The following is a 12,173-nucleotide window of genomic DNA, read 5'->3' as shown; positions in this document are numbered from 1 at the left end:
TAATCCTAGCACTTTTGGGAGGCAGAGGTGTGTGGATCACTTGAGGTCAGGAGTTAGAGACCAACCTGGCCAACATGGTGAAACCCTGTTTCTACTAAAAATACAAAAATTAGCCAGGTGTGGTGGCGGACACCTGTAATCCCAGCTACTCCAGAGGCTGAGCCACAAGAATTGCTTGAACCCGGGAAGCAGAGCTTGCAGTGAGCCGAGATTGAGCCACTGCACTCCAGCCTGGGCGACAGAGCGAGACTCTGTCTCAAAAACAAAAACGAAACAAAACAAAAAACAAAACAACAACCAAAAAAAACAGTTTCTTTTGCTTTAAGTTTTCATTTCTACGTTTGTCCTCCTTCGTTCAGTCTTGTAATGACGGTCTCAAGCAGTAACAGTAGTAATTGCTGTAATGAGCCCAAGAATTTGAGGCCAGCCTGGGCAATATAGGGAGACCCCATCTCTACAGAAAAAAAAAAGCTAGACATAGGCATGGTGATGTGCACACGTAGTTCCATCTACTCAGGAGGCTGAGGTGGGAAGATCTTTTGAGCCCAGGAGTTCAAGGCTGCAGTGAGCTATGATTGCACCACAGTGAGACCCCATTTATAAAAAAAAAATAAAAATAGAAAATAAGTTTAATTATAACTTTTGTATATGTATATAATGTTAATTTATAACATATATGTATATAAGTATACTATATATAATATAAATGTATAAAATAGGTATACATATATGTATGTAATATATATAACATACATATATGTGTATATATGTACATATGTGTACAGATTATATGTGGATATGTGTATTTATAATATATATGCCTATCTATAATATATACATATTATGTGTATCTATAATGTATACATATGTGTATCTATAATATATGAATTATATATAAATGTATATATTAGATATAAATATATATAAATTAATGTCACAATCAGGTTATTGTTATTGATATATTTCGCCCACATTGTTCAGATTTTCCCATTTTTACTTGTATTTTACTTGTATTTCACCCACGCAATTTGTGGGGCCCAGTTAAATAAAAATGCAGGGCCCCTTGTTAAACAATTGTTGAGAATTTCAAGTCAGAGACCGGCCAATGTGAAGACAGGCATAGGACCTTTAGACATGCAGTGCCTGTGTGACCATACGGGGCACACGCCTTGCATACTGTACAGCTTTTCAAATCTGGGAATCAGGTTAGACACAACTTCCCTCATTTCCTAATCTACAGCAGTTTTTGCATAGTACCTGCGTTTTATCACAACCATCCCCGAATATGCAGCTTTGCAAAGATGTGGCATCACTGAAAGGAATGCAGGGCTCTCATGTCGTAACTGTGACTGGCCTCCACCTAGTAGTTCATGTGGTGTCAGATGTCACTATTACCTTTGAAATTTCAAAATATCGACAGCATCTCTGCGAGTTCACTGAAGCGCTTCAGTGTGCAGTTTGGGAATCACAGCTGTAAGGCACAGATTAATCTAAATTGGAGAATTTTGATCTACTTTTTTTTTTTCTTTTTGAGACAGAGTCTCACTCTCTTGCCCAGACTGGAGTGTAGTGGCGTGATCTCAGCTCACTGCAGCCTCTGCCTCCCGGGTTCAAGCAATTCTCCTGCCTCAGTCACCTGAGTAGCTGGGAGTACAAACGTGCACCACCATGCCCAGCTAATTTTTTTTTTTTTTGGTATTTTTAGTAGAGGGGGGTTTTGCCATGCTGGCCAGGCTGGTCTCGAACTCCTTACCTCAGGTTATCTGCCCACCTCGACCTCCCAAAGTGCTGGGATTACAGGCGTGAGCCACTGCGCCCAGCCACTACACCATTTTATATCAGATACTTGAGCATCTGTGGATTTTGGTATCTGTGAGAGGCCCTGGAACCAATCCCTTGTGGATACTGAGGGATGGCTGTATTATTTATAGTAGTGAAAAGCTAGAAATAGCCTAAATGTGAAAAGAATCAGATTTAAAATTTTATAATCCACAAAATCTCCATTTTGTTTAAAATGTGTGTTTATAGATATCTCTCTACCTACCTACCTATCTCACTCTCCACAAAGAAATAGATATTATATAAATTTTCTTCTTTATGCTTTTTTTTAAATAGATGGAGTCTTGCTATGTTGTCCAGGCTGGCCATGAACTTCTGGGCTCAAGTGATCCTCCTGTCTTAGGCTCACAAGTAGCTGGGACTACAGGCATGTGCCACCACACCTGGACTATGCTTTTTTTTTTTTTTTTTTTTTAGTATTTTTCATACTTTTGATAATGATGAAATATAGAAGATCTTCTTGACATCTTCATAGTTTTGACTATTTTGCAGTAATCCTGAAAGCTGGTGACATTAAGTAACTTATAGTTGATAATTTTTCTTTTTCTTTTTAAGCAATAGGGTCTTGCTCTGTTGCCCAGTCTGGAGTGCAGTGGTGTGACCACAGCTCACTGTAGCCCGGAACTCCTGAGGTCAAGTGATCCTCCCGCCTCAGCCTCTTCAGTAGCTCAGATTACAGGCACATGCCACTGATGCCCTATTTTTTTGTAGTGATAGGGTCTCACTGCATTACCCAGGAAGGTCCATGAGCTCAAGTGATCCTCCTGCCTCAGCCTCCCAAAGTGCTGGGATTATAGGCATGAGCCACCATGTCCAGCAGGTTTATAGTTTTTCTGAGACGCGAGTATGAACCACGTTGCAAGATGATATCCTCTTTCCTGTGGTTTTCAAGAGTAGAGTTGGTGAGATGCACCTATGTATTACAATAGCTCTGTTGTTTTCTGCTCCCTCCACTGGAAGAAAAGTTCCACTTGAGAAGTAAAATACTTGTGTGTGTTTATTTAAAAAATACCTGCCACCCCCGCAACCCAAACACAACCCTAGGGGCTAGTAATTATGGCAGAAATGAAGACAATGTGGAGGTCAAAAAGATAATGGTCCTTAATTCAAAGATATAAGCATTACAGATGGACTTCTATGTTAACTAGAAGGTATAAGCATTACAGAAGGAATTCTATGTTATAGTAGCATTCTGGAATTTGAGAATTCATAAAGGCCTCTGCTACATGTAGCCCTTTTAAAAGCCAAAGTTCTTCAGGATTGTTTTCATTACTAAAATAATAACGAAATGCCTACAACATTACCTTGAGTTTTTTCTCCTTAATTGTCTAAATGTGTATGATAATCCATTGTTTGATTTGCATGATTGAGAGGGTGAGGTGTTTTGAATGACTGAAATTTCCAAGTGTCTAGATTCTTCTATTTTAATTCTGAAGAATTAAAAAAGCACTTTGATGAAATTATTTTAAATTATATACTTCTCTTCTTTAACAGACTGTGATGCATGTTAGAGATTTGGGAGTATTGATTAATTACAATTCTTCCTCATCCTTGTGCATTTCAAATCATTTGTGAAATAGATTCATGAATCATTCAGAGGGATATCAAAATATGTACTTTTGAAGAGCTGACATAGTTGGATTAGAGAACACAGTCTCAATGGGCAGCCCTATTCAGGTTAATTCTTGCTCCAAAAGCTGGACCTTGGGGTGACTTCTCTGAGATTCTCCCACATGCAGTGGGACCAGTGTTCATCCTGTCAGTGGCAGAGCCAGAGGGAGAAGCCTCAGGTACCCTCCTGCCTGTGGAAGGACTGAGGCAGGGAGTGGCCAGAAAGCTGAAAGTATTACTGTATTCCTGGGCGCTCCAGGGAGCTCATGGTCCCTTTAGGAAGCATGAAAAGGAATGTGGCCAGGCGCGGTGACTCATGCCTGTAATCCCAGCACTTTGGGAGGCCGAGGCAGGCAGATCACGAGGTCAGGCGATCGAGACCATCCTGCCTAACACGGTGAAACCCCATCTCTACTAAAAATACAAAAAATTAGCCAGATGTGGTGGCGGGCACCTGTCATCCCAGCTACTTGGGAGGCTGAGGCAGGAGAATCACTTGAACGCAGGAGGCAGAGCTTGCAGTGAGCTGAGATCACGCCACTGCACTCCAGCCTGGGCAACAGAGCGAGACTCCGTCTCAAAAAAAAAAAAAAAAAGGAAGGAAGATTTTCTCTCATTTCAACTTTTCTTGATATTTTGGGCTTTCACTCTGAATATTAACTATTGTACTTTGTTGGCACATTGTTTTCTTAGGAGACATTGTGTTAGGTCAGGTTGTTTACCCTATATGGGGAAGCTCCGGATTGCTGAGCTTTTAAAATACTGTTTCTTATTTCCTACTGTTTTCTAGCTGTTATTTCTGACTGTTGTTGCTGACTCTGCTTTGGGCCCTCAGTGGCTTCTAGTGGACAGTTTCCCGTAAACAAGGTACAAGTTTGTCCAAAAAAACAGGTCAGATTAGCTCAGTTTTACACACAAAACTCAGTGGACGCTGACGTGAGATCGTATCCACGCACTGACGCTTTGCCAGCATACAGCAAACTTCTCAGAGGGCCACCAGCCCCGCCAACCCACAGGTGCCATTTATATTTCTGAAATCAAAGCTCTGTTCCAAATAACAAAGTTTACAGCGAAATTCCAACAACTAGCTTTGAGTTCTTTCAAAATTCATTAATTCAAAAAACACTTTATTAAATACTTGTACAGAACCAAGCACCATGCTAGTGACAGTGGCTAGAGAGACAGAGCCATGACCCCATTGCTTGTGGAATGGACGCCTGATGCAGGAGACACAGGAGTGAATGCAGAGCGGTGCTGCCCTGCCATGGGTATTCAGAAGGCACTGGGCCAGCTCATGTCCACTGTAAAATGCTTACCTGAACTCAGAGGTCTTGGGGTCAGGACACAATCACTTGACCATGTTTTGTGGGTCCCAGCTGTCTGCAGTTCTTGTAGTTCTGCTGCGTTTGTGCCCAGAGCTAAAGTCCCACTGGACTCGGTGTTATTACGTATGGGAGCACATGGAAGCGGCCTCTGCTCTAGACCAGGGAGGTTAGGAAAGGCTTCCCAGAGGAGAGGACACCTGAGCCAAATTCCGCAGAGTGAGCAGGAGTAGCCAGCAGAGGGATGTGGATGGGGAACACGGGAGCGTATGCCTCTATTCCAGGCAGAGAGCGCATCATGTCCAAAGGCCGAAATTGAACACGTAGATTGGGCTGTGGTTTAAGTTCATAATGATGAAGTGTGGGTGAAAGGGTTAATGGCGCTAGATCCCCAAGTGGGAGTCAAATTCTGTAAGGCCTTGTGAAGAGTTTGGACTCCATCCAGAGTCCACTTGTGTTTGGATGTGTCCGTCATGGGGGTGACCTAGGCAGTTTGTGATATGAGAAAATAAAAAGGTGGTTGTGTGGAGACTGTATTGGGGGGATACGACCGGAAAACAGAATACCTGCCTGGAGGGAAATCACTGAAGCTCTCTGGTGTTTGTGCCTTGGTGCCCCAGCTGGTTGTACCTCCCTGTCTGCCGGAGTTGACCAGCACTGAAACCAGCTGTCCTGTAGGATCCCGAGTGATCAGTGTCACTTGAGAATGGGATGCTATTCCGTGTTCTGTAATGCCTTCATTTTTGTGAGGCCAGCAGGAACTGTGGTTCATTTCAGATGACGTGTCTAAGATGGCATTCCTGACCATGACCCTGCACCAAGGCGGAGCCACTCGGATGTACGCGCTCACATCCGATCTGCAGCCTCCGCTGCTCAGCACCTTCAGCGGAGACCGCCGCTTCTCTCGATTTGGTGGCGTTCTGCACTTGAGTGACCTGGATGATGATGGCGTAGGTAAGAAAGGAACAGGACCCTTTGACAAGAATTGAGTCCCTTTGCCCAGTGGGTGGATCTCCTAATTGCATCATCTGGGCTCTGCCCTTATAATTGACAGCCCCGTGGCCCAAGGACGTTTAGCTAGATCTTGAATCAGGCGAGACCGGAGAGGGAGTTGCACTTCTGGAAGATGGTAATACGAGAATCACGTGTGGTAATTGGTATTGCTGAATGAAGTAGGAAACAAAAGCCTTTGCCTTTGCCAGGATGAAATCACGGCAGGCTAAAGGAGACACGAAGATTATTTGCAGGAGGTTGGGTTAGGATCCAGTAGCAGAACAAGGAAGAGATGACAGTGAGGAGTCAAATACTTCCTTCTTTCGGTTTTTATTGTTTACAGATGAAATCATCGTGGCAGCCCCCCTGAGGATAGCAGATGTAACCTCTGGGCTGATTGGGGGAGAAGATGGCCGAGTTTATGTATATAATGGCAAAGAGACCACCCTTGGTGACATGACTGGCAAATGCAAATCGTGGATGACTCCATGTCCAGAAGAAAAGGTAAAGTGTTCTATAAAATCCTATACCTTACTGGGAAAGGATCACTAATCGCTGATTCCTTGTTAACTCATGTCCACTATAAAATGCTTACCTGAATTCATACATTCTGGGGTCAGGACACCATCATCTGCCCATGTTTTGTGGGCCCCAGCTGCCTGCAGTTCTTACAGTTCTGCAACATTTGTGCCCAGAGCTAAAGTCCCACCGGACTTGGTGTTATATAGGTTCCTGGTCACACAGCCTCCCACTGCTTGGTCAGGCACCCACAGCACAGAAGAAAGAAAACAGGCCATGGCCATTGGAGTTTCTCTTTTTAAAATAGAGACGGGTTTCTGTTCCATTGCCCAGGCTGGAGTGCCGTGGTGTGATCATGGCTCACTGCAGCCTCAAACTCCTGGACTCGGGTGATTTTCTTGTCTCAGCCTCCTGAGTAGCTAGGACTACAGGCATGTGCCACCACACCCGGCTAATCTTTTAATCTTTTGTAGAGATGGAGCCTCACTATGTTGCCCAGGCTGGTACTGAACTCTTGGTCTCAAGCAGTCCTTCCACCTGGCCTCTCAAAGTGCTGGGATTACAGGCATGAGCCACTATGCCCGGCCAGCCACTGGAGTTTCATTAAAACGGCCTGTCTTTTGCTTTTTGTTTCATTTCTTTGTTTATTCCTGTTTTGGGTGAGTTTCCTTAGGTTACATTTCCTGAGCCTAAAACATTTGGCCATTATTTAACTTTTTTTTTTTTTTTTTTTTGAGATAGAGTCTGGCTCTGTCACTTAGGCTGAAGTGCAGTGGCAGGGTCTCGGCTCACTTCAACCTCCTCCTTCCAGGTTCAAGCCATTCTCCTGCTTCAGCCTCCCAAATAGCTGGGACTACAGGCATGCGCCACCACGCCCGGCTAATTTTTTGTGTTTTTGGTAGAGACAGGGTTTCACCATGTTGGCCAGGCGGCGATTACAGCCCAAAGTGCTGGGATTACAGGCATGAGCCACCACACCCCACTTATTTTAAAATTTTTTAAATTATTTTTTAAATTGCAAAATTAGTGAAAGTTTACTATGAAAATTTTAGAAAATACAAAATGTACAAAGAAGAGAATTAAGAATTATCTACTTAAAATTCCACTCTGCAGAGCTAATACCTGTTCACCTTTAGAGCGGATCCTGCTAGTATTTTTCCTATGACTTTAATTACTACCGTTTATTGTGCATTTAGTATGCATATGCTAAGAACTGTGTATCATTTAATCCACATAAAAGTTATGAAATTAATATTATATCCATTTACAGATTAAAAAAATTAAAGATCTTAGCTGAGTGTGGTGGCTCACACCTGTAATCCCAGCACTTTGGGAGGCTGAGGCAGGAGGATCCCCTGAGCCCAGGAGTTCAGGACCAGCTTGGGCAACATAGGGAGACCCTGTCTTAAAACAAAAAAATTAAAGATCAGAGAGGAAGTTTATTCAAGGTTACACTGCTAGGAAGGACGTGGCACAACAGGAATTTGTACCAAGATCTGATTCTAAAGCCTACCCGTAAATATTACACTATGTGTGTGCATATTTTGGTTAACAATTGTGATCTTATTGTGCATAATTTGTGCATAATTTTTTAACTTTTTTTTTTTTTTTTTTTTTAAATGGAGTCTCACTCTGTCATCCAGGCTGCAGTGCAGTGGCATGATCTCGGCTCAGTACAACCTCCGCCTCCCAGGTTCAAGCAATTCTCCTGCCTCAGCTTCCTGAGTAGCTGGGACTATAGGCGCACACCACCATGCCCAGCTAATTTTTGTATTTTTAGTAGAGATGGGGGTTTCACCACATTGGCCAGGCTGGTCTTGAACTCCTGACCTCCAGTGATCCGCCTGCCTCGGCCTCCCAAAGTGCTGGGATTATAGGCGTGAGCCACTGCGCCTGGCCTTAACCTGATTTTTTTTTTTTTCTTTTTTACCTACCAATATGCCAAGAACATTTTCTTATGTTATCTGATATTCTTATATAATATGATATTTACCGGCTGATGAGTATTTTATCTACAGATAAACCATAGTTTATTTACCCATTATTTAAGTAACTATTATTAGTCATTTGTGCCATTTCCAGTTTTCACTGTTTTTAAATAATATTTATGGTAAAGAGTCACATAAACATGTTTATACATCTGGTTAATTTTCTGACCTGTATTTCTATAAGTAGAATTTCTGGGGTCAAAGGGCATGCACATTTGTAAGGCTAATCAAGAAATGTAGAAATGAGGCCGGGCGTGGTGGCTCATGCCTGTAATCCCAGCACTTTGGGAGGTCGAGGTGGGCAGATCACCTGAGGTCAGGAGTTCGAGACCAGCCTGGCCAGCATGGCGAAACCCCCCTCTACTAAAAATACAAAAAAAATTAGCCAGGCGTGGTGGTACACGCCTGTAATTCCATCTACTCAGGAGGCTGAGGCAGGAGACTTGCTTGAACCTGGGAGGCAGAGGTTGCAGTGAGCTGAAATCGCGCCACTGTACTCCAGCCTGGGTGACAACGTGAGACTCTGTCTCAAAAAAAAAAAAAAAAAAAAAAAGAAATGTAGAAATGAGGGTATAAGGGTATAATTAAAATTGATTTTAGAAAACCACACAAACAGTAATAACATTGTCTCTCTTCTCAATTTTTTTCTTCAGGCCCAATATGTATTGATTTCTCCTGAAGTAAGTATCCCTTGAAAGACCGAAGAAAGAAAAATTACCAAAACAATGCCCCTTGGCTTATTTTAAACGGATAAAGTATTGCGCTGTGTTCTCCAAAGTCCATTAACAGACAGCATGTTTTGCAGGCCAGCTCAAGGTTTGGGAGCTCCCTGATCACCGTGAGGTCCCAGGCAAAGGTGAGCCCCAGGACTTCATTTCATTGACGTTTATGTTAGTACTAAGGGTGGGATTTGGTGGTCTCACTTCTAGGTTTATTTCAGATTTTATTTTTATTTGAAAAGGAGAAGAACGCACAAAAAGAAAGTAACATTCACGTATAATCCCATCACTTCCTTGGAGGAAAGTTTCCCTTTTTACTCTTCCTGTTTTATCCTCTACAGCGGGGGTTGGGGCCAACTCGTCTGCCATCTAATTGTGTAGAGCCACGAACTAAAAATGTCAGCTCATGTTGAGATGGCTGAAAAGAAATCAAAACAGAATATCTTGTAACATTTGAAGTTTAAATGACATGGAAGTTGCAGTGCCCACACAGCTGTGGTGGAACACAGCCGGGCTCATCTGCTGTGGACTGGCCATGGCTGCTGTCGCACTGCAGTGGCAGAACTGAGGGGTTGCTTTGGAGACTGATGCCTCACAAAGCCTAAAGTATTTATTATCTGGCCTGTTCCCCAAAATTGTTTGCTGGCCCTTGCCCTAGAAGATAACCATTGTTAATATTTTGCTGTTTTCTTCCAGACTTTCAGAGTTATTTATTTATTTATTTATTTATTTATTTATTATTTTTTATACAGAAGCTTGCTCTGTTGCCCAGGTTGGAGTGCAGTGGTGCCAATTCAGCTCACTGCAACTTCCACCTCCCAGGTTCAAGTGATTTTCCTGCCTCAGCCTCCCAAGTCGCTGGGATTACAGGTGCCCACTGCCAGGCCCAGCTATTTTTTAAAAATTATTTTGTAGAGATGGGGTGTTGCCATGTTGTCCAGGCTGGTCTGAAACTCCTGGCCTCAAGTGGTCTGCCTGCCTCTGCCTTCCAACCTTCCAAAGTGCTGGAATGATAAGCATACGCCTCTGCGCCCGGCCCAGAGTTTTTCTATGACTTTAGAGATATACACACACTTTTTTTTTTTTTTAAGCAGGGTCTGGCTCTTGTCACCCAGGCTGGAGTGCAGTGGCGTGGTCTCGGCTCACTGCAACCTCTGTCTCCTGGACTCAAGTGATCCTCCCACCTCAGCTCCCTGAGTAGCTGAGACCACAGGTGTATAACACCATTCCACACTACTTTTTGTATTTTTAGGAGACAGAGTTTTACCATGTTGCCCAGGCTGGTCTTGAACTCCTGGACTCAAGTGGTCCACCCGCCTTGGCCCCCTAGTTTTTTGGCTATTACAAACAGTGCCATAGTGAACATTCTTGTACCTGTCTGTAGCTTTTTATAAGGTGAGAATCTTAAAAGTAGGATTGCTAGATCTAAAAGTGTACACATTTTAAATTTTGATATGGTAGATTAAGAAGTTTAACCTTGGCTGGGCGTGGTGGCTCACACCTGTAATCCCAGCACTTTGGGAGGCTGAGGCAGGTGGATCAACTGGTCAGGAGTTCAATACCAGCCTGGCTAACATGGTGAAACCTCCTCTCTACTAAAAATAAAAAAAATAGCCGGGCATGATGGCACATGCCTACAGTCTCAGCTATTTGGGAGAGTGAGGCAGGAGAATCGCTTGAACCTGGGAGGCGGAGATTGCAGTGAGCTGGGATGGTGCCAGCCTGGGTGACAGAGCAAGACTGTCTCAAAAAAAAAAAAAAAAAAAAAAATGTGGGGGCCGAGCGCAGTGGCTCACGCCTGTAATCCCAGCACTTTAGGAGGCCGAGTCGGGCGGATCATGAGGTCAGGAGATCGAGACCATCCTGGCTAACAGGGTGAAACCCCGTCTCTACTAAAAATACAAAAAATTAGCCGGCCGTGGTGGAGGGCGCCTGTAGTCCCAGCTACTCGGGAGGCTGAGGCAGGAAAATGGCGTGAACCCGGGAGGCGGAGCTTGCAGTGAGCCGAGATCACACCACTGCACTCCAGCCTGGGCGACAGAGCGAGACTCCGTCTCAAAAAAAAAAAAAAAGAAAAAAGAAGAAGTTTAACCTTAAAATATACCTCTAAACCACCGATTGCATTCATCCATTTAATTTAGGTTATGACACTGTATAGAACTGTGCTAGGCTATGAGAGATAAAAACAAGGAGAAGGTAAAGTCCCTGTTATTGAAAATAAGATTTATATACCTGGAAAGTCAAAATAAATGCAAATTAGTATAGGATTAAATGCTTATGAGTAGTATGAAGAATAAGTCTTTTAACAGTGGGTTGAAGGGCTGCGGAAGGCATAGATATATAAATATAACCATGTCTGTAAGACTTGGTAAGTGCTGTGGACCAGGCTCCTGTGGACCAGGGTGGAAGGTGGGAGGAGGAAGAGGATTAGGAAAAATTTTGGTGAAACTGCCGTCTAGTGGCCAATAATTTAAGTGACCCATTTACAGGCAGGTCTAAAAATGTAGGATTAACCACACAACAAAAAGATGGTTATTAACTTTTTGGGAAGATTCTCGGAAGGTCTGATCACAGGAATCCTTTATACCACAAGCTTGGCTTATATTTAAAGTTTTATTCATTTCAAAAATTAGACTTTATCAAGAATCTATGTATTATAACATAAAACTCTACATATATCAACTATAACTTACATCAATTGAGAGTAGTAGTATATACAGATGATCTAAAAGTAATTTATATTTTATTCCTTTTTGTAAAACAATGCAAATGCACCTTCCTAATTATTGTTCACCTGGGTTAGTGTTAAAATTACTTCACTTTTCCAGCACATACCTGAGCTTGGGGGCATTTTTGAGCACTCTGGGCATAAAGATAAATTAGATGTTGTGTTTCAAAAATGGGCATTGACAATCAGGATGAGCAGAGTGGCCTTTTCCTGAGATTTGGGTACAAGTTATGTTCTGAAGACTCCTTCCTTTCTGTGGCATAAGAGCATTCAGTAATGAAATTAGTCGTAACAAACTAGAATTAGGATTCAGTTCTGAAACTTCTCACAGGGCTGCGTTCCATCAGCTCAGAAGCCTCAGCAAAGCGGTAACTGAGTGTGTAGTGAGTAGTGTTGTATCAAGCACCCGTGAGATAGACAAATAAACCTGAGACATGGTCCCAGCCCCAGGTGC

General features: G+C 43.0%; 1 protein-coding gene across 5 annotated transcripts in view; it reads left to right on the top strand.

Annotated features, from left to right (window-relative positions):
• The window catches only part of GPLD1 (glycosylphosphatidylinositol specific phospholipase D1), a 69,373-nt gene that overhangs the window by 50,672 nt on the left and 6,528 nt on the right, over positions 1 to 12,173 (top strand). For all 5 annotated transcript variants that reach the window (XM_021937035.2, XM_021937036.2, XM_009204508.2 and 2 more), the window contains 4 exons: positions 5,550 to 5,726; positions 6,109 to 6,269; positions 8,926 to 8,952; positions 9,078 to 9,128. In XM_021937035.2, coding sequence (XP_021792727.1) covers positions 5,550 to 5,726; positions 6,109 to 6,269; positions 8,926 to 8,952; positions 9,078 to 9,128 — 416 coding nt within the window. The remainder of the gene's footprint in view (positions 1 to 5,549; positions 5,727 to 6,108; positions 6,270 to 8,925; positions 8,953 to 9,077; positions 9,129 to 12,173) is intronic.

Source organism: Papio anubis, chromosome 6, assembly GCF_008728515.1.
Source record: "Papio anubis isolate 15944 chromosome 6, Panubis1.0, whole genome shotgun sequence".
Classification (NCBI taxonomy): domain Eukaryota; kingdom Metazoa; phylum Chordata; class Mammalia; order Primates; family Cercopithecidae; genus Papio; species Papio anubis.
Note: the sequence above shows the minus strand (reverse complement) of the source record. Positions and strands in the feature narration are given on the sequence as shown.